The sequence below is a fragment of the Tupaia chinensis genome, unplaced genomic scaffold (assembly GCF_000334495.1).
Source record: "Tupaia chinensis unplaced genomic scaffold, TupChi_1.0 Scaffold000468_1, whole genome shotgun sequence".
In the NCBI taxonomy this organism is placed as follows: domain Eukaryota; kingdom Metazoa; phylum Chordata; class Mammalia; order Scandentia; family Tupaiidae; genus Tupaia; species Tupaia belangeri.
Genome location: NW_006159977.1, coordinates 292416 through 312518, shown reverse-complemented (window position 1 = coordinate 312518; position 20103 = coordinate 292416). Strand labels below are relative to the sequence as shown.

General features: G+C 56.1%; 1 protein-coding gene across 3 annotated transcripts in view; it reads right to left on the bottom strand.

The window, feature by feature from the left end:
* EZR (ezrin) overlaps positions 1-20103 on the bottom strand; it is a 63632-nt gene that overhangs the window by 14504 nt on the left and 29025 nt on the right. For all 3 annotated transcript variants that reach the window (XM_006155775.3, XM_006155777.3, XM_006155776.3), the window contains 6 exons: positions 18380-18463; positions 12909-13004; positions 11765-12039; positions 10836-10919; positions 9749-9895; positions 2327-2423 (listed from right to left, as the gene is read on the bottom strand). In XM_006155775.3, the coding sequence (XP_006155837.1) occupies positions 2327-2423; positions 9749-9895; positions 10836-10919; positions 11765-12039; positions 12909-13004; positions 18380-18463 (783 nt within the window). The remainder of the gene's footprint in view (positions 1-2326; positions 2424-9748; positions 9896-10835; positions 10920-11764; positions 12040-12908; positions 13005-18379; positions 18464-20103) is intronic.

Genomic DNA, 20103 nt, shown 5'->3' with positions numbered 1-20103 from the left:
CACAGGACAGGGCCCTTCTCTGTCTCAGACCCTCACGGGGTCACCAGGACAGAGTGACAGCACTCTGCCACCTAAGGAGCCAAAAGCTCTCAGCCCAGCAGGTGGCATGGCGGTAGAGGTGGTTGAACTCCCACACGGTCAACCACGATTCGGGTCCTGGCCCTGGTGGCTTGCCTTATCTCTTTCTCTCTGTCTCTTTCTGGTGAGCACGTGTGCCCTATAGCTAAATAAATAAATAAATAAATAAAATTGGGACTAGCAGATGGAGTAATGGTTATGTCACTGGATTCCCACATGGCTGACCATGGTTCAAGTTCTGGATCCAGTGACTTGAAGAAACTCAGTCAAAGCGCATGTGTGTGCGTGCCCAAAATCCCGAGAGGAGAATGGAGGAGGGAGTGCAGTGTGGCCATCCCCCCAACCCCTCGGAGGTGATTTCTCGCTTTCTGTCTCTCCTGTGAGTGCAAGCGCCCTATAGCAAGAATCTCTCTACAAAATGATGATGATGATGATGAAATTAAATAAATAATTCTTAAAAAAAAAAGAGTTGTCTGACCTTGGGGGCAGGGTGGACGGAGGCCCATCTGGGTTTGCAGCAGACACTGCCCGGGCTCCTCAACCCTGGGGGTTTCCTCCTCTAGTCTTTACCAAAAATTTAAACTCGGCAATTTGACCTCCTTCTGCCCAAAGTGCCCACGAGTCCACTACATCCTGGAGGTGTGAAGGAGAAGGACCTGCATCCTCCAACCGGTTCCACCACCGTACCTGGCCTGAGGCCAATGCCGCCCTCCGCAAGGTCCCCCCGCCGGCCATTGGGAGTGACCACCGCTCCACCGCCTTCTCCTCTTCACCTTTTTTTTTTGGAGAGGTTTTTGCTACAGGGCGCGTGTGCTCACCAGACAGAGAGACAGAGAGACAGAAAGCGAGAAATCACCCCTCGGGGGATGGCCATGCTGCAATCCCTTCTCCTCTGTTCTCCTCTCAGGATCTTGGGCACGTAGGCACACGCACCCGGCGTGAGTTTAAGCCACCGGGTCCGGGACACGAACCACGGTCGATTACGTGGGAGTCCAGTGACATAGCCATTACGCTAACTGCTGGTCCCCCTCCTCTTCACTTTTTAATCCTAGCTCTATCATTAAACTCCCTGCCAGGGAGCAAAGTGCTTGGCTTATTTGACCCCTTTCTTTTCCAGGAATGCAGGCGTCCCGAGGCCGGGGTGGCCCGCTCCCTGGGGCACACAGAGCATGCACCCGGCAAATGCCCCCTCCACATGCGCCTTCACCTGCGGCCGCTTGACAGCTCTGAATTCACCAGGCATACTGCAGGTGTCTGCCCGAGATTTTGCATTATTAAAAATCCTTGGCTTTTCAAAAGCTAAAATCATGCCACACTTAAAAACATACACAAACCAAATTCTTTACTGATCTAGACCAGAACTTCCACCCTACTCTCTAGGCTGAATTTCTAAAAAAGGCTACACCTTCGGAACACAGCACGTAGGCAGCGGCCGACGGGAGGCTCCGAGATCCCGGCCCCTCTGCATGCCCACTCACTGCCCAAGAGCACAGTGCACCAGGCCCTCGAGCTGTCGCCACGGAGCCTGAGAGTCTGCTGTAAACACTAGTTTAATTTCAAATCACTGAGTAACTGCCCATGAAGCAGAAGTCAAGAGTTTAGGAACAGCAGGGGGTGCTTTCAAGAAAGAAAAGACTTCCACAAGCAAAGCTGGGACTTGCTGACTTTAAATCCTGCTGGACAGCCCGGCTGTGGGGTAATGCCGCAGGCGGTTCTAAGCGGCTGAGTGCTGCCAGGCGGTGCCCAGCCCGGGGTCAAGAGACGGCCCAGTACAGCGCGTAGCCCGGGTTTGCCTCTGTGCTCAGCACCGCAGCCAAGAACGAGGCAGGGGATCCGGGTCCTCCCCTCTGTCATCCTGGTCAGGGTCAGAACGCTGCAAGGATGACAGAATTTCTTCCCGTGGCACTGTTTTATCAGATTTCTGAGGAAAACAATGTCCATCCATTCTATGGAACTACAGTTTTCTGCACACACGTCTTAAGTGTTTGAAGCAAACCCCAGCTGGAAGTTTAAATGTTAGCCGAGCGCTAAAACCAAAACGAAAGCCCACAAATCTTTGCGGCTATTAGCTAAGGACCGATACTCTTCCAAGTTCAAGATGCCAGAGCGGCCCAAAGCACCCCTGGCCTGCAGCGCAGCCTGCTGCTAGCCCTTCCCCCACCACGCCCGGTCACACACCGGATCTCAGTGCGGTCTCGAACACTCATTTAAGATGTAAAATGGAAAGCAGTAACCCGTGTGAACTTACAGGCGCCTTCTTGTCGATGGGCTTAATGACAAACTTTTTGTCATTGAAAGAGATGTTTCTGATTTCACTCCAAGGGAAGCCAATCTTTGGGGTCAACCTGGGGTTTAAAAAAGAAGTGGAATGATTAGAGATTGATATATGGATGTTTGTTCAGATTGGCTAAGAAACATTTATAAATTTCTTCAATTTGACTAGTTAAGTTTAAAAACAGCAAGTTACCCCAGGAAGCAAAATGTATGATATAGACGATCATCAAATATCTCTACCTGCCCCCAGGTTGGGCCGAGGGGCTGCTTTAAGGTATGTGTGATCCCAACACGTTCCATTTAGTTCTCAGTTTCAGGCAGCTGATGGCACCCACCTGCCTAGGCTGAGCACCTTGCTGTCAACTGCACTGCTAACGGGTGCACCCACCCTTCCACCCTGCGTGGCATCTCTCTAAGGCATTTCTCGGCAGGTCATCCCCATGTCAGGCCCCCTCTCAGGACTTTGGACACACATGCACATGTACCCAGTGTGAAATTTAAGCGGCCAGGTCCGGGACTCGAGCCGCAGTCAACTACATGGGAAGTGCAACAACGTAACCATTACACCATCTGCTGGTCTCCCATATCAGACCCCTAACCCCACCTCTCAACTGCCAGGGCTAACCGAGGTCCTAGCTGCCGGAAGCCCTACTAGCAGCCTGCCTGCCTGCCTGCTTTTCTTACCCACCTTCTCACCTCTTCAGATATGTCAATACAGTCCTTAACTGCAATCCAACCTAAACTTACTGGTTCAAACCCACACTAGATTCCCGGCTGTCACCTCTCTCACCCCAGTCCTCTGCCTGCGGTCTCTTCTGCTTAGGCCAACCATTCTCTCAGTGCTATTCAAGTAGAGATGCTTGTTGTTGTCTTTTAGTTTTTATTGATTTTTTGTTTTGTTTTTGTTTGGCTAGGTTTTTTTTTTTTTTTTTTTTTTTTTTTTGTTTTTGCCCCAAGGTGTGTGTGCTCACCAGAGACAGAGACAGTGAGAGACAGTGAGGAATCACTCCCCAGGGGATGCAATCCCTTCTCCTCCAGGGATTTTGGGCACACATGCATGCACACCCAGCATGAGTTTCAAGTTGCGAGGTTCGGGACTCCAACCGTGGTTGGACGTGTGGGAAGCCAGTTCCTTAACCCACACGCCACCTGCTGGCTCTCAGGTGAAGGCAGTCACTCGGGGGAAGGCCCCGTCTATTTTCTGCATGGGCTATACCCAGAGCGGCTGCTCGCTAAGGAAACGGACGAGGACTGGGTCTGCATGTTGCTCCTCCGGTTCTCCAGGCCATGTGTGTTCTCCTCGCTGGCAACACCTCCCTGGGTCACCCTCCAATTTCTAAGAAAGCCCTACACTTGCAGGCCACTAGCCAGAGTCTGCTGCGGTCTACTGAATCCACATGAGTCTGCTACTGCCCCAAACTCTGGCTTGTGTGCAGGAGAGACAGACAGAGAGACAGCACCCCAACACGGTCTGGATGCTGTGATCCACCCCCAGCTCCAGCCAGCCCTGGATCACAGGCACGCGCACACCTGGTACACTCCGGGAGGTGTCCAGACTTGAACCCAGAACCTTCCCATATGGGTTGGCCTTGCAGAGTGTCGTGTTTTGCCACTGTGCCACCATCTGGCCCCAAACTCAGGCTTCAGTGAACATTCCCAGGAAGGTGCTTCTCATGGGTTCCAGACCATGCCGCTGTGTGCACATGCGTCCTGCCCTGCCTGGTCTCTGCTTCCGCCTCCCTGTTCCTACAGCCCATCTTAACAGAGATACCACCACCCTGGAGGTATGACAGACCTTCAGACCACCGTTCAGACTGCCGTTAAGCGCAGTTCTTTCCCACACTCCGTAACAACTTTCATTTCCGACAACAGCAGAGTGAGCCTGTTGTTTTTCAACAGGTTTAAATAAAAACTGATGGGCAATGAAGGCCTTGCTATGACCAGCCAGGCCAGGGCAGACGTGGGTCTGAAGGCTGAGGGTCTAGTCCGATAGATGGCTCTCCTGCAGAACAGCGCCAAGGCCCCCGCGGGAACGGCCAGGCACTGCTGCTGTTTCCGACATCAGCGCTTTCTGGCCGATACCCTGTCCTACTGCACTGTCCTAGAGGGTCACCAGTCCCTGCAAACACACATCTGGCTGCCATGCTTCACAGCACTCCAACGAGACACGCAGCGTCTGTTCTGTTATCGTCACATGCGGGACCCTGGACTTGCAGAAAGTGAAGTTTTATTTACAGACCTCAGAGCACAGAAAAGAACTTCCGGACATTGACCCAGTTTAACCTGGTGAGGCTGAGTGTGCCACAGATGGGCATCTGATGCCCTGGCACATCCCCGCTCCCAAACAAGAACAATGGGTGGGTCACGACAAGGGAGCGAGAACCATGCTGCAGCCCCTTGTGAGCCAGGACCCTGACTCCTGAACACCGGAGGCGAGGACTTGGTCTCTGGGCCCTGTCCTGGAAGGGCCTCTCCTACCGGCTTCTGACCCTCGAAAATCTAGGCCTTCAAGCACAAGAGAACTGTCTTCCAACAGCTGGACACGCCATGGCCTCTAGCCCTCTGCTTTCTGGTGTGTCTGTAAAGTTTGTCTTTTTAAGACTTTGGAATCTCATATAACAATTCAGTCACTCATAAGCATAATTGCAGTATCGAAAGACGAGGGATGACCAAGGAAGTTATGACTCACTTCTGAGTTAAAGAACTTCCTTTAACGCTTGACCATAGTTGCAAAATTACAGCCTACGGATTTCTTTTTCCTCTTCTTTCAGGAGATCACATACAGGACAACAGAGGGCTGCAGGTTATATTCTTTTTTTTTGAGAGGTTTCTGCTATAGGGCACATGCGCTCGCCAGACAGAGAGAGAAAGCGAGAAATCACCCCCAGAGGGGATGGTCACGCCACAATCCCTTCTCCTCCTGGGATCTTGGGCACGCACGCATATGCATCTGGCGTGCGTTTAAGCCACCGGGTCCGGAACTCGAACCGCGGTCGAGTACGTGGGAGTCCAGCGACATAGGCATTATGCTAACTGCTGGTCCCTGCAGGTTATATTCTAATGTCCTTGCCTAGGTTAGACAGGGGCCCGCAGGGGCCATGGCGGTTAAGGTGCTGGATTCCCACACAGCCAACCGCAGTTTGAGTCCCAGACCCAGCCCTCAAAAATCACACGGCGCATGTGTGTGCATACCCAAATTCCAAGGGGAGGAGGGACTGTGGTGTGGCCATTCCCCAGGAGGTAATTTCTCACTGTCCCTTTCTCTGTCACTCTCCGGCGAGTGCACATGCCCTATGACAAAAACTTGTAAAAAAAAAAAAAATTAAAAATGGGATTTTGCAATAAGAAAAATCCAAAGTCTTTGGAGAAACGGCCAATTCCAGGGTTGGTGAGGAAGGCACAGAGTGAGCCTGGACATCCTGAAGTGCAGGAGAGTGAGAAAGTGCTCAAGGGTGGTGCCCCATCAAGAGGCACGGACGCCCCTCAGAGCGCTCCCAAAAGCCAAGCATGAGGACCAGCAGTTAGTGTAATGGCTATGTCACTGAACTGCCAAGTAGCCAACCGCAGTTCGAGTCCCGGACCCAGTGGCTTACACTCACGTCGGGCGTGTATGCATGTGTGCCCAAGATCCTGAGAGGAGAATGGAGGAGAGGAGATTGCGGTGTGGCCACCCCCCTGGGGGGTGATTTCTCGCTTTCTGTCTCTGTCTTTCTCTGTCTGTCTGGCAAATGTACACGCCCTATAGCAAAAACCTCTCCAAAAAAACAGTAATAAAAAAGCCAAGCATCAAACAATTTGGGAATAAAATAAACAACAATATGAACAGATTACAAACCAAAGTCTAAAACACCCATAAGTTCATATTAGTACACACAACTGAGTAAAAAAAGACACTGGCTCCTTAGGGAAGGATTCCAGTTAATTCACGTAAAGTAGAATTTTTAAAAATTGCAGTTCTCAAATACCACAAGAACTGCCAGAGCTTCGCCGGTGATAAGACAGACCCGCATCACATGCGACCCCCTGCGAGCCCTGGCAGGGCATGACAGCACTTTTGTGGAGTTCTGGCCCAAAGTGTAAAACTTGAATTTAATCGTGAGAAAACATCAGGCAAATAAACCCAAACCGAGGGGCCCTCCAAAACGCCTGTGGCCAGTACTCAGATCATCTCCAGGTCACGAGAAAGACTGGAATGTCCCGGATGGACAGGATCGAGAGGGTGCCACGACTAAGGGAGTGCCTCCTGCCAGGACCCGGGCGGGACGGGCTGTCTCTGGGCCCCGATCGAGGGCGCTGCAGTCCATGGCTAATCGTCTCAAGGCTCGTTTCCGATTCTGGAGCTTAGACCAGGGTCGCACAAGCACTGATGTGGGGAGCTGGGAGGGGCGCATGGGGATGCTTGGCGCTGTTCTGGGAGACTTGCAAAGCTGAACCGGTATCCAGGTGTATCCAGGTGAATGAACGGTAAAAATTCAAATTCAAAATGTGCAGGGGAGGGGGTGGTAATGGTCTAATCTTGAAAGGATTTGGGGCTTTACAGGCGTACTTGCCAAAACTCAGCCAAAGGACACTTCAGATAACGGTCCATTGTATTTAAATTTTCCAGGAGAAGAAGACTGAGTACTGGGTTCTAGTAAATGACCCGCACTGTTTGTCTGGGGGAAGGCAGAGGGCTGCCTACAATTTACTCCGAAATGTATCCTAGAAGGGCCAGGGATGGGCCAGCAGGTGGCAGGAAGGCTAAGCACTACATCCCACATGGCCGGCTGCACGGTTCACGCCCAGGACCCAGTACGCCCGAAACCCTGACAGGAGAACGGAGAAGGGACTGCAGTGTGGCCATCCCTCGGCAGGGGATGATCTCTCTCCCTCTTTCTCCCTCTCGCTGTCTCTCCAGCAAGTGCACACACCCTATAGCAAAACAAAACTTAAAAGCCAGGGCCAGAGGGCTACAGTGGCCGTGGACGGAGGGTCACTATAAGCAAGTTCGGTCCGAGTGACTGTACTTACAGGAAAAAGCCTTTCCATGACTGGTTCTGATCTCCACCTGGCCCACAGAGCCCACCAGGGCACCCTCCTCCTCACAGTGCCGCAGCCCTGAAGCCCGGGCACTCGGAGGGACTCCTGCCTCCGGGACGGTCTTGATGGGGTCGGCCACCGGGCAGGACCAGGTTCCTCTGAGTTTGGGTTTTTGTGTTAACCCAGTTAAACTGAACTTCTCTGTTCGGACAGCTCAAATGGCTGCCGAGAAGGTGCCTGCCTCTCTCCTCCCCTCCAGCCCCTCCTCTCCCGCCTGTGCTGAGTTCACAAACGAGACAAACGCTCTTGTCCTACGTGCTCCTGCTCATCCGTGCAGTCCTGGGAGAGGCGGGACCTCGAGAGACATCTCCTAGCCAGAGCCTGTTCAACACCCGGAGAGGAAGGGCTCTCCCGAAAGGCTTCCTGTATTGTCACAGCACGCTGTCCCACACAGCCCGCAAAGGCCACCTACCAGATCCTCACGTGGGCAGGGAAGGGGACACGGCCCCACTGGGAGTTCTGCTAATGAGAACGAACGCCCTCCCAGAGCAGTCCTCGGGCTTAACCAGCCTCACCCGCTCACACGGCTGCCCGAGTTGTCAGGGTCTGTCCAGAAGGAAAAGACGGGGGCCTGCTGACTGGCGAAATGTCTCCATGAGTTTTTTTCCCTTGAAGAGAAGGTGTGCCTTCAGGAGGCGGGCCTGCATTTTCTGTCTCTGTCGGAGGAGCCCAGTTTGAGCAAGCTGCCAGTTTCACTGCTGAGCTGGGGGGGGTGAGGGGGGGGGGCAAGGCCAGGCTGAAGGGGCACGCGGCTCCCGTATTCACGTGGAAAGATGAACACCTGTGTGGCCGGGGAGGTTACGCCGACCTCAGCGAGTCCTGCCTCTCAGTGTTTCTCGCAGCTTGAAAAACCTGCCGGGCAGCCTCAGCTGCATGCTCTGTTACAAAACCCGGCCATTCAGAAACCAGAGGTGGTTTCCCAGCCGTGTTCCCACGAGGACAGGGCTTGCTTCTCGGACTGCACGGCATCCTGCACGGCTGGGGCAGCTGCAGGTCTCCAGCCCAGGGGCTTCCGGGGGGTCACGGGCTGGCTCCCCAGTTCCCTTCTTTTCCCAGAGTGTTCTTGCACACTCGGGCAGGAGCAAATCTAGCTAATAACCCTCTTCTGCGTGTCACATGATCCATCCCTGCAGCCCCGGCACGGGCACGAGCCTCCATCCTGCCCCAGCAGCATACGCCTGTGCTCTGGGTCTGGCAAGAGCAACGCGGCTGGGCCTTGGGACGGATTCTGGATGTGCCTGTCATCTGTCCCCTCATTAGCCCAGGGGGGAGGATCAAGGCGTGAAGAGCTGAGGGCAGGGCCACCTGAGAACAGGTGGGGGCCGTGGAGGGTAACACGGGGGAGCCCTGACTTCAAGGGAGACACGTGCCCGGAGGGAACAGGGTGCTCCTCACGAGCGCAGGCACACCCTGGACTCTGGACTCCTGCTCCTCGTGCACGGCGCAGCAACCCAGGCCACGGTGCTGGGCTCAGCATAAAGACCCGGCAGCCCATGCTGCTGCTGTTCTGGGCCAGGTCCCAAACCCGGGGGCCACGGCGGGGCTCACGGAGGGAGCTGCGGTGGACGCTCAGAGCAGGCACAGTAGGCCTTCGCCCACCTCTTCCCAGAGTCGGGTTCCTACTGTCTCTTCAGTTCAGGTGGCCTCTGGCAGGGAGAATCCAGTCTAGGTGTAACCTCTGAGTGTGGGAACACAGAGAGCCCGCCTTCATGGAGCCGGGGTCATCTTTCCTGTGTGAGCGGCCAGCTCCCGGGCAGCGCGGAGGCCCACACGCCATGTCTGTGGCTACTCTGCTGAACCAGCTTGTTTCGGGACTCCTGTTGTCCCAGACCTCACGACACGGAGCCGCCAGGTCCCTCTGCGGGCTCAGGCCATGGCTAAAGCGTTTATTACCAGCCAGAGGAAGGCCGGCGGCACCCAAGTGTCGGGAGCAGCAGGACCCCATGCCAGGCGTCGGCACTGGCCAGCCTGCCAGCTGGTAGTTACACATGGCAGGATCTGTGGAGACCTGGGGCCGGGGAGGGGACAAACTCCTGCTGCTGCCACTGCAGTGTCAGCGAAGCCACTCCCCTCCGTGGGCCCCTCTGCTGTGTCGCACGTGCTAAGCAGGTGACGGTGACAGGAGAGAGGATCCTGCATGCCTCCAGCCCCACCTCCCAGATGCCCACAGCGCAGTCCCGAGTCCCTACAGACTCATGCTCTGGGCTGACACATGGCTACAGGGAAACGTCCAACGCAGCCCATACGCACAACCTCCATGTCCACCACGCCTCCGGGCCTCAGCCCCCAGCTCGACACACGATGCACCACGACTCACCTGTCTTCCTTCTCGTAAATATTTAGTCCAAGGGCATCCACTCCAAGCCAAAGGTCTGTTCCTTTCTTATTTTTTATCTCAAAATAGTTAATTCCGTACATCTCCAGGTCCTGAGCAATCTTCAGGTACTCCAGCATGGCGCTGTCCCTAGGGGAGGTGAGATGGGCCGGTTACTGTGATGCCCGCGACGCCACGTCCACAGCAGCGAAGCCTCCACCAGGCGCCAACAGGAAGGGGACCACAGCGAGGGCCGAACCGTGACCCTTCCCGTCCCAGGCCCAAGTCGGCCGAGCGGGAGGCCAGGGCAGTCCGGAGTGGTGCCGGGAAGGTCCCTGTGCCATCGTGGGCCCTGACCACTGGTTCTGGAAGGACCAACCGACTTGCAAGGGTTTCTCTGGAGGCAGAGGTGGTTCTTTGCCATTTTATATTCCCTGAGCCCTGCGTGCTCCCAGGGGCTCCACCTCCCCTCTGGACAGGCTCTGCTAGGATGCCTAGGCCGGACGGGGAAGGCCCAAATCACAGCTCTGAGGCCCAGGCTGCACGAGCTTCTGAGGTGGGGACAGGGCGGGGACAGGGCAGGAACTGCTGCTGAGGCCTGCAATGAGGCCCCGGGACCATAGGGCCCAGAACCAGGGAACCTGGCCATTCCTTACACTTCACAGCCATGTCCCCGCGGCCCCCATGTCTGGCTACGCTTCTCTGATGTCACGGTCGTCATTCACGTGCGGTTTTGAAGACAACAAATCCTGAACACAACCAGACCAGTGGCTCTCTGACAGAGAGGGGAACGTGGCTCGGACCGCTGCAGAGCCCTGAGGGCCTTGGACAGGAGATTTCCTCTGCTCAAGGAAGGAGAGCGCTCTGAGGACCTGGGACTTAAATTGCTCTTTTCCCAGGAAAGAACACTGGCTTTGCTTACTAAAATAGAAACAAGCCTTCCTTTCCCCAGACCCCACTTCTGGCTGGTGTTATCCTTCAGTACCTCACTAGGCCCCAGGGCTTCACTGGGCCGAAGCTAACCACTAGTCCACACTGCCTGGGGTCTCATGGAAAGACGGCTGGGACGGCTCAGCGTCCACACACTCACTTGAGCATCCCGCGGTGCTCCGCGTGCCACACCTGGATCCGGTCCTCCCACTGGTCCCTGGTGAGTTTGTGCTGGTCCATGACTCTGTGTTGCAAGAGGAGGATACGCGTGTGAGGGGCTAGGCCCACTTCCCACCCACTGTCTAACCCACCAGTCACAGCTTTTGTTCCTAGTTCCCGACGTGCAGCATTCATCACCCAGGAACACCAGCCCCGACGACTTAGCATTTCGAAAGGCAAGCCCAGTCTTGCTGACAGCATTTAAAAAGGGGGCCGGCCCTGCGGCCGGTGGGGCACTGTACCGAAGACGCCAGATCCCAAATGGCCAACCAGGGACCGGGCCTCAGCTGGAAAACACGCCAGGAGCATGCGCACCCAGGATCATGACAGGACAGGGTTGGAGGGAAAAGGACTGTGGCCTGGTCAAGCCCACTGCAGGTGCTTTCCCTCTTACTCGCAATATCCAGCCACCGGGCGTGTCCCAGCGCTTTACTACGCAAAAATGTGTCCTGACTTTCCCGGCGACCCAATATATAGATCCTTTAGGGAAAAAATTGAGAGTTTTTGATTTTAAGTGGCCTTGTCTTCCAAAAGTGGCCGTTTTTGTGTCTGTTAGTGATTAAAGACAGACGTAGCAAAATTATACACCAGGAAGAGCTATCGAGTCAAAGTCGGCGTGACCATGTCAAGGCACCCCCAGGGATGGGGCGCCCCTCCCCTGGCGGTTTCAGGTGGATCGTGGTGCCTGAGAGGAAAGCCGCGCGGCTGTGGACATCCCAAGTCCAGGGCACTCAGGGAAGATCCACCGTGTGGCTGGGAGGGGCCCGTGACCTTGGCACGCCCTTGAGCTCCTCCTGACACAGGCACCTGCATGCGCCCTGCTACAAGGCCTCCCCCTGCCCTTGCCCAGGCCAGGCCGCCTCCGCTCACCTTTGCGGGATCAGCCGCTCTGAGCTGAGGTACCCGGACTTGTGCAGTTCCTTGTTATAGTCTCCGAACTTGGCCTGCACGGCATAGGACCCCAGGAGCACCGCGGTCTCAGGGGGGCAGTAGATCTCGTCGCTGAGAATCCCCTCCTTCACTTGGAGGAAGAAGAGCTTCTGGGTGATGTCCTGGATGAGCTCCTCGGACACGTCCTCGGGGTAGAACTTGGCCCGGAACTTGAACTGCAGCGGGTTCTCCTTCCTCACCTCCTGGGCAGACACCTGTAGCAGACGCCACTCTCATTACACTGTCACAAAGCAGAAGGCCCTTGACACCCCCCCGAGCACAGGGTTCCACCGATGGTTCAAAAGACGACCACGGGGGCTGGTTTTCAGAGGATGCTATTTGTTCTGAAAGTCATCTTTTCGGTGCATTAAGACAAAAAAGGTCTGCCCAAAATCCTACTGCACTCACACTTGACTGGAAATCTCCACCACGGGCCTGCCAGGACACTAGGCCCAGCCCTCGTCTTTCAGAGATGAAGCCATCAGAGCACTCGGACGGGACGCCTGAACCCCCACCCCGGACTGCGGTCCCGGAAGTTGCCAGGCCAGCGTGGCCTGCACGGTGGACCCCATCTAACCATCCCTCATGCTCCCAGACTCGGACCACCTCCAGACACCCCCTGACTCGCTCCAGAGACACAGAGGGGTTTGGGAGAGGGCACAGTTTTTCAAAGAGCTGGACACTCCTGTTTCTTTCTTTGTAATTGCTAATGCAATGATCCCATCTTGAGAGCTGGAAGATAATCGATCATGGGTTCAAACGAGGCAGTAACAGCTTCTTACAAAACAGCGGGTGATTCATGGTTTACAGGATTAAGAATCTCATTGAGGGGAACAAAACCTAAGGTCACCTGTGTCCCCGCCCCATGACGCCACGCCCCAGGTCCCACAGAGATTGCAGCAAGGAAGGACCCCGGGCCCAGTCTCCAACCCACATCTCCAAGAACGGAAACCCACCACCCTGTGTCTGTAAAAACTTTCACGTTTAATAAAAAGCAACGAAAAACAAAAGGTGTTCCCGTTTCAACGGCACCGAAGCAGAGGAACACCCAGTTAAGAGCCTGTAAATAGTTAACTCTGCTTACCTTCTTATCAAGTTTCAGCCAGGTAGGAAATCCTTTATTATCCACATACTGGAGTCCAAAGTACCACACTTCCCGGAGGCCAATAGTCTTCACCACCTGAGAGAGAGACAGGCCCAGTCGTAAGAAGCTCCAAGTCCATCGCAAGGTCCCGCGGGTGCCCGGCAGGAGCGCCGTCTCCCACTCAGTCGAACCCACAGGGCAGCGCGGCCTCTCCTGCACCGTCTCAGCATCCCTGTTACCAGCAGAGGCCATCCTATTGACGCGATGAACGATTTATCTTTAACATAAACCCAGAAAGATTGTTTCCTTTTTTATTATTATTAGGTTTTTGCCATAGGGTGCGTGCGCTCACCAGAGGGACAGTGAGACAGAAAGTGAGAAATCGCCCCCTGGAGAGGTGGCCACGCTGCAATCCCTCCTTCTCCATTCTCCTCTCGGGATTTTGGGTGCGCGCACACACGCGCATACAGGCCCGGTGTGACTTTCAGGCCAAAGGTTCAGGACTCGAACCATGGTTTGCCACGTGGGAGTCCTGCACCTTGACTACCACGCTACCTGCTGGCCCCAAATTTAGTGTTTTCTTAGCTTTCACTCTCCCCTCTGTAGCCCGGGATCCTTTCCAGGGGGAGTCAGGAGTGGGGCTCAGGGAGCTGTGGGTTCTACAGGGCACCAGCAACAGCGTGGGTCCTGGGGTGGGGGCCCCAGAAAAATGGTGGCTGGAGGTTGTCCACGCCGCACCACCTGGGCCTCCACTGACTGCCTCCTGGCCAGCTGGTCCAGGAGTCTGACTCCAAAACAAGGAAGCAGTCATCCTAGGGAAGGAGGTGCCAACTTCCAGGGTGCGGGGGCCGCAAGGCTGGGGGGTGCCGCAAAGCCAGGAGAGCTCCTCTTTACACATGCCGGGGGTGGGCGACTAGCATCCTGGAGCTCCAGAAAGGGGCAGTTCTGACATAGCAAAGGCAGGATCCTGACCCTGGGCACGAGGGTTTCCACTCTTAATTCTCCACAGCAGGGGCCAGCAGGTGGCTTGGAGGTTACAGCACTGGATTCCCACACAGCTGATGGCAGTTCGAGTCCCAGACCAGGGGGCTTGCACAGCACACTGGGCATGTGTGCGTGCATGCCTGGAATCCTGAGAGAACAGAGGAGACGAGACTATGGTTGTGGCCATCCTCCCGGGGGAGTTATTTTTCACTCTCTTGCTTTCTCTAGAGAGCTCATGTGCCCTATGGTAAAAACCTGAAATAAATGCTTTCATTTGTTCATTCACTCTCCGCAGTTAAGGAAGAGTTTTTATGGATTACACAGCCCCAGCTGGCTGCTCCCGAGTGTCCTGCAGACAGAAAGCGACAGCCAAGCTCCCCGTGGGCACCACCGGGCAGAGTCCGGTTCTTTTATGGGAGTGTAAAGATAAAACGCTAGACCTCTAAAAATGTCACCTTCTTCAGGTATGTGGCTTTCGTCACACCGAAAGGGGAGGGGACTGAATGCTCTCGCAATGACGAGCCGGAGCACAGAGCATCTGCCTAAGGGAAACTGAGGATCCAGGTGAGCCCAGGCTGCTTCCTCACCCACGGGATGGGTGCCGGCTACAGCCCGAGGACTCTGTTCACGCGATGCAGAGATTGGCCTGTTGGCACCCTTCCCTCCGCGCACCCAAGAAAGGAGGTCTTCACTGCGGAATGCTGTGGCGGTGTCAGGGCCCCTGCGAGGACTGTGAGGCCCCAGGGCTTACTTCCTAGGAGAGCTGAGTTTGGTGTCAGCGCCTCTGACCCAGCCTGCGTCCCACCCTGCGAGGCTCTCGCTGCCCACACCACCGCGCCATCGGACGCGGGAGACCTGCCTGCCTTCCCCTCTGGTGCCCGCAGTTGCACGAGTGCACCCCTCCATCGCGGGTGCTCGCCCTAGTCCATCTCTCCACTTCGTCCACCCCGCAGTGGCCCAGCCGGGACCGAGCTCAGTGGCAATCACTTCCCACCCACCCGACTGCCCTCCTCCGTGGGTGACCCCGATTTCCAGGGCCACGGTCCAGAGTGGTGTTCTGCACCTGCGAGGACACAGCCAGCCCCGACGAGCCTCAGACTGTGGGACCGTGCAGTGCAGTCGGCTCCCGTCCCCTGCCCGTTTCCAGTACACTGCGCTCTGCGTCCCTGCTTCCCAGGCCTCCCTGTCACTCACTGCGCTTTTCCCAGGCGACTTTCTTTAGTTCATCTAAAAATTGGCCTATAGGTCCTACCAACAAGGGATCATCCGGCAATCCTCGATGTCTTTGGCTTAACCCAGGGCTGTGAGAGCCTGGTGGGCGCCCTCGGCCGGGGCTGGGTCCGCCTCTTCAGCTCTGCCTCTGAGGTGTTTCAAGTGGTAGGTTTGTAGAATGGAAGTAGCAGGGACATCCCCGTCACACTGGAGGGACAGGGAGGCCCCTTCCCCACACTGAGCTAGGAGCTTAGGGGTGGCTGGGCCTGGTTGGCTCCGGCGGGGCCTGCACTGCATCCAGCCCAGATCGGCTCCCTGTGGCAGGTGGCATCTGTGACGTTCTTGCTCAAGCCAGTGCCTGGATGGGATCTACACGGGGGTGCATGGGAGGGTGCACAGGCACACCCAGTCCTGCACCAGGAGGGTGCAGGGCTGCAGAATAGATCTAGGAGACAGATGGGACAGGGAGGAGGGAGGTGACTCCCCGGGTCCCCTTCACCTATTCCACTCAGCGTGGCGGGCAGGGAGGAGGGAGGTGGCTCCCCGAGTCCCCTTCACTTATTCCACTCAGCATGGCGGGCCGGGAGGAGGGAGGTGGCTCCCCAAGTCAGCAGGGATGAGGGAGGTGGCTCCCCGAGTCCCCTTCACTTATTCCACTCAGCATGGCGGGCAGGGAGGAGGGAGGTGGCTCCCCGAGTCCCCTTCACTTATTCCACTCAGCATGGCGGGCAGGGAGGAGGGAGGCGACTCCCCAAGTCCCCTTCACTTATTCCACTCAGTGTGGTGAGCAGGGAGGAGGGAGGTGGCTCCCCGAGTCCCCTTCACCTGTTCCACTCAGCATAGCCAGCAAATGGGCCTCCCACCAGAAGTGTCTCGAACTGCGATCAGTTTACCCGTTTATCCCAGAGCTCCCAAGAGCTTCCATCCCAGCCAGCCTGCAGTACAGTGGTTAGGGTGGTACAGGGGTGGGGGGATTCTCTGCTGACTCAAATCCTGGCCTTGGTGGCTTGAAAATACGCACGTGCACGTGCACCCAGGACCCTGAATGGAAAGAGAAACGGAGGAAGGAAACTGGCCCCACTGGGGGACGGGGAGCTTCCTCTCCCTCCCCTGCACAACTGCAGCCTCTGGAGTAACTGGCTTGGGCCAGCCCACCACTCATGTCCGCGTGTCCACCCTGGTGAGCAGGTCACCTGAGAAGGTGACCACAGGGTGTGCTGGCTGGAGGCCCCGCCCAAGCCCCTGCCTTGACCACGTGCCACCCAGGGCTCCATCTGGCTTTCTTCAGGGTCATCGACCAGGTTCCTCCCTGAGTGCGGCCTCTCCCAGGGCCCAGTAATTGGCCTTACTCTGACTGGGCAGGGCGGACCCAGGCTGCCTCAGTGGTGGGTGATCGGCTGCCTGGACCACGCCCGCTCCTGCAGACTGAGCTTCACTTCTGGCCAGGAGACAGGACCAAGCACGGGTGGAGTCACTGTAGATGCTAGACGCCCCCAGATCCGACCTCCCAGGTTTCATAACCGCCACCTGCTCCAATTCCCCACTGGGCACCGCTTTGACCGGGGGGCCTCTCAGGCACGGGGGCCCCACTGCAGCTCTGAGCTCACGCCTGCCCGACTCCCCCCCCAGACTCTTGCCCCACAGCAGAAGTGAGTTAGTCCCAAAGGTCCTGCTCCCTCTCGGGCCTGGGACTGTCACAGCCTCATGGCAGCCTTCACGTTCTCGTTAAAACTCTGCCATTCACTTAGAGTTCCATGGGGAAGAACCGGGAGGGGACGCGATCCGTGCCCCGCTCAGGACAGTCTGTGGACAGCTGAACGAGCTCGGGACACTGCAGGGACCCAGGTCCCCGGGTGGCACCTTAGAGGCACTTCTGCCTGCTGCCTCCTCTCTCCCCCATCCCGGCCAAGCACCACCAGGCAGAGGACTGGATGGGCGGGAAGGGCCGAGCTCTCTAACAGAGCCCAAGCAGGCTCTCCCTGCCCTCTCACTATGTCATTAAAAACATGCCGGAGGGGCCAGCAGGTGGCATGGTGGTTTAGGCCCTGGACTCCCACATGGCTGACCATGGTTCGAGTCCCAGACCTGGCAGCTTGCTTTCTCATTCTCCCCCGCCTGCCTCTCTCGCTCTTGCTCTCTCTGGTCAAATTAAAATAAATGAATGAATGAGTAAATAAATCATTAAAAAAAACCAGAAAAACTTTTTACCAAGAAAGGACATACTCCAGTGAGAGCTGTGAGCTGAGTGCTAGGTGCTGGGCGAAGAGACAACAGAAAGCACAGCGGAACGCAGAGGGCCGGGACGGAGATCAGAGCCCAAGGACACTCCCAGCAGCGGGGCGTGATGCTCTGCTGGCTGTGCCCAGTCCCCCCGGCACACGGTACCCGGCCTGTCCGAGTGCAGCAGAGGCCGTAAGCTGTGCCCCGGGGGCCGCCCCGTGTCTGCCGTGTGCAGTCTTCACACAGTGGGTCTACACTTCCTAAACGGTCTTGGGGGAACGAATGACATGAACACTTCGGTGTCCACGTGGCTTTACTGGGAGACAGCCAGGCGCCAACATCCGTGAGTCTATGGCTGTGTCCACCACGGCAGAGCTGTTCAGGCAGACGCTGTGAGCCCACGCCTAACACGCTGCTCTCTGTGCCTCTGCGGAAACAGTGTGCTGCCTCGGGACAGGAAGCTGGAGACACGCTCAACAGTGGTTTTCTGTCATCCCCCCGGGAGAAGAGCCATTCACTGTATTTGGAGCAGTTGTTATTAGGACGAAATAAATAATAAATATTATCATCGCTGGTGAGTATTTAACTAACCATCCTCTGATTTTAAAAGGTATTGAATTGTTTTCTCTAGAGCTTCATTTCCCCCTTTCACAGCCGCTTCTGAACGATGATCGGAAATCAGACCCTCCGGCTGCACCTGAGATGACTGAGGGTGTGTCTCCATCGGGACACGAGGGAGGGCAGGGTCAGGGCCCGTCTCTGACGCGGGGTGTGCTGACCACGCAGCCCTCTCCCCTCAGCCCTCTGCTTCCACGCCTGTGCCACGCTATTCACCGGCCTCCCACGGCAACAGGCAGCGGGCTCCGTGCACCTCCTGTGCGAGCTCTACCACGTGGTTACAGGACGGGGCAGCTTCCTCCCTCTGCAAAGACCCTTCTCATCCATGGCCTCAAGTGGGCAGGCCGAGGTGATCCGCTTAGCAAACAGAACTACCAGGGGCTGCAAAGGTTTTCTTTTTTGTACATGGTAGTTCTCCCCTGCCAGCTGAGACCGACCTGATCAAACAGCTGCTTCCCCGTGGTATTCGGCTGGATGGCGAACTCCAGCTCCGCATCCATGGTGGTAACTCGGACATTGATCTGAAAAACACAGAACGAAGCCGTTAGCCTTAACTGAGAGCTCTCTTCTGACCACCTCGGGGCCTTGCCCACAAGCGCAAAGCTGCTTCGCCAAGTGGGGTCACGCAGCCTTTCCGCCCGGCTAGTCACGAAACATGCCACAGCTCCAACTGATGACAGTCTCAGCAAGGGCAGAGGCTGGCTCACACGCCCGGCCCCTGTGCTTTAATGAAACAGTCACACATAGGCCTAAGCGGTTCCCGACAAAACATTTCGGTATCTGTCTTTTCCCACGTATCAACTCACCTGTCCCTCGAAACAAGAGAGAGGCAGCCGGGGTCCTGGCACCAGGGCTGGGTTCCCCACCCGGCAGTGAGTGTGGAGAAGGGAAGAGCCATGAACCAGGGGGTCCAGCACACTTACAGGGGAGGGTGTGCCCTGACGGAGGACACGCCCCAGGAGGCAGACGACCACATGGCAAGTTACAAAGGTGACTTGGGACCAGCTCCACGCGCAGCGGGAATGCGCACTGAGGCAGTGAAGGGAGGCCTTCCATGTCGTCCTGCGCTATTTAAACGAGAAGCCGTATCTCACGGTGGTTTTCAAACTCATTGCCTGAGAGAACCCAGATGCGGTCAGGTCACGGAGTATAAAACACTCAAACTGCTTTTGCACCATGCCCTAGAGGAAAATACCAGAGCCACAGCACAACGGTGATGTTCAAAATTAAGAAATGCTGAGGTCAGCAGGTGCCATAGTGGCTAAGGTGCCAGACTCCCTCATGGCTGACCATGGTTCAAGTCCTGGGCCTGGTGGCTTAAAAATCACACTGGGTGCATGTGCATGCATGCCCAAAGTCCCAGGAGGAGAAAGGACTGCGGTGTGACCGTTCCCCCGGGAGGGGTGACTTCTCACTTTCCCTCTGTTTCTCTTTGGTGAGCGCATGTGCCCTATGGCAAAAACCTTAAAAAAAACTTTTTTTAATGTTTGCTTCTCACCATTTCCCGAGTGAAATTTGTGGAAGAGAAACACCTCGCTGGTACCCTTCCTACCCCAGCTACAGAGGAGCTGAGGTCACAGAACCACCGTGCCCAGGCGTGGCCCGGCGGGCTGAGCACCGGCCAGGGCCCTGACACACGGAGCACTCCCCAGAGGCGCTGCTACTCCAGGGGCAGGCTGGTCTCTGCAAATACCCCCTCACATTTAGACTGGGATCGCTGGGACACTGTGCCTCCTGGGGCCTGTGAGGCCTGTCTGTCTGCCGAGACAGGACAGACAAGTAGGGCACCATTTTCTAGGATTCACGAAAAAGTGTTTTTTTCTGCTCCCAAATCCACAAATTAAAGTACTGAAGTTTACTGAGAAGCAAGACTGGACATATTTTGAAAGCTCTAATCATACTGAAATATAAAAATCACAATTTCTTTCCTGCTGGCAATAATTGGTCATTAAAAAAAAAAACAAAAAACAAAAACCACTTCAGGGTTGTTCCAAAGCACAGAGTAAAGCGAGCCTCTCCATCACGGCTGTAAGGCACACACCAGGGAAGGGAAAGCCAGCCTGGAAGTCAGATCCTCCAGTAACAAACACGGCTCCAGGCCGCTCGGCAGTCAAACCCGGGCTGGGTGGGGGCGGAGGCCTCGGGCTCACGTGTCCTCCTC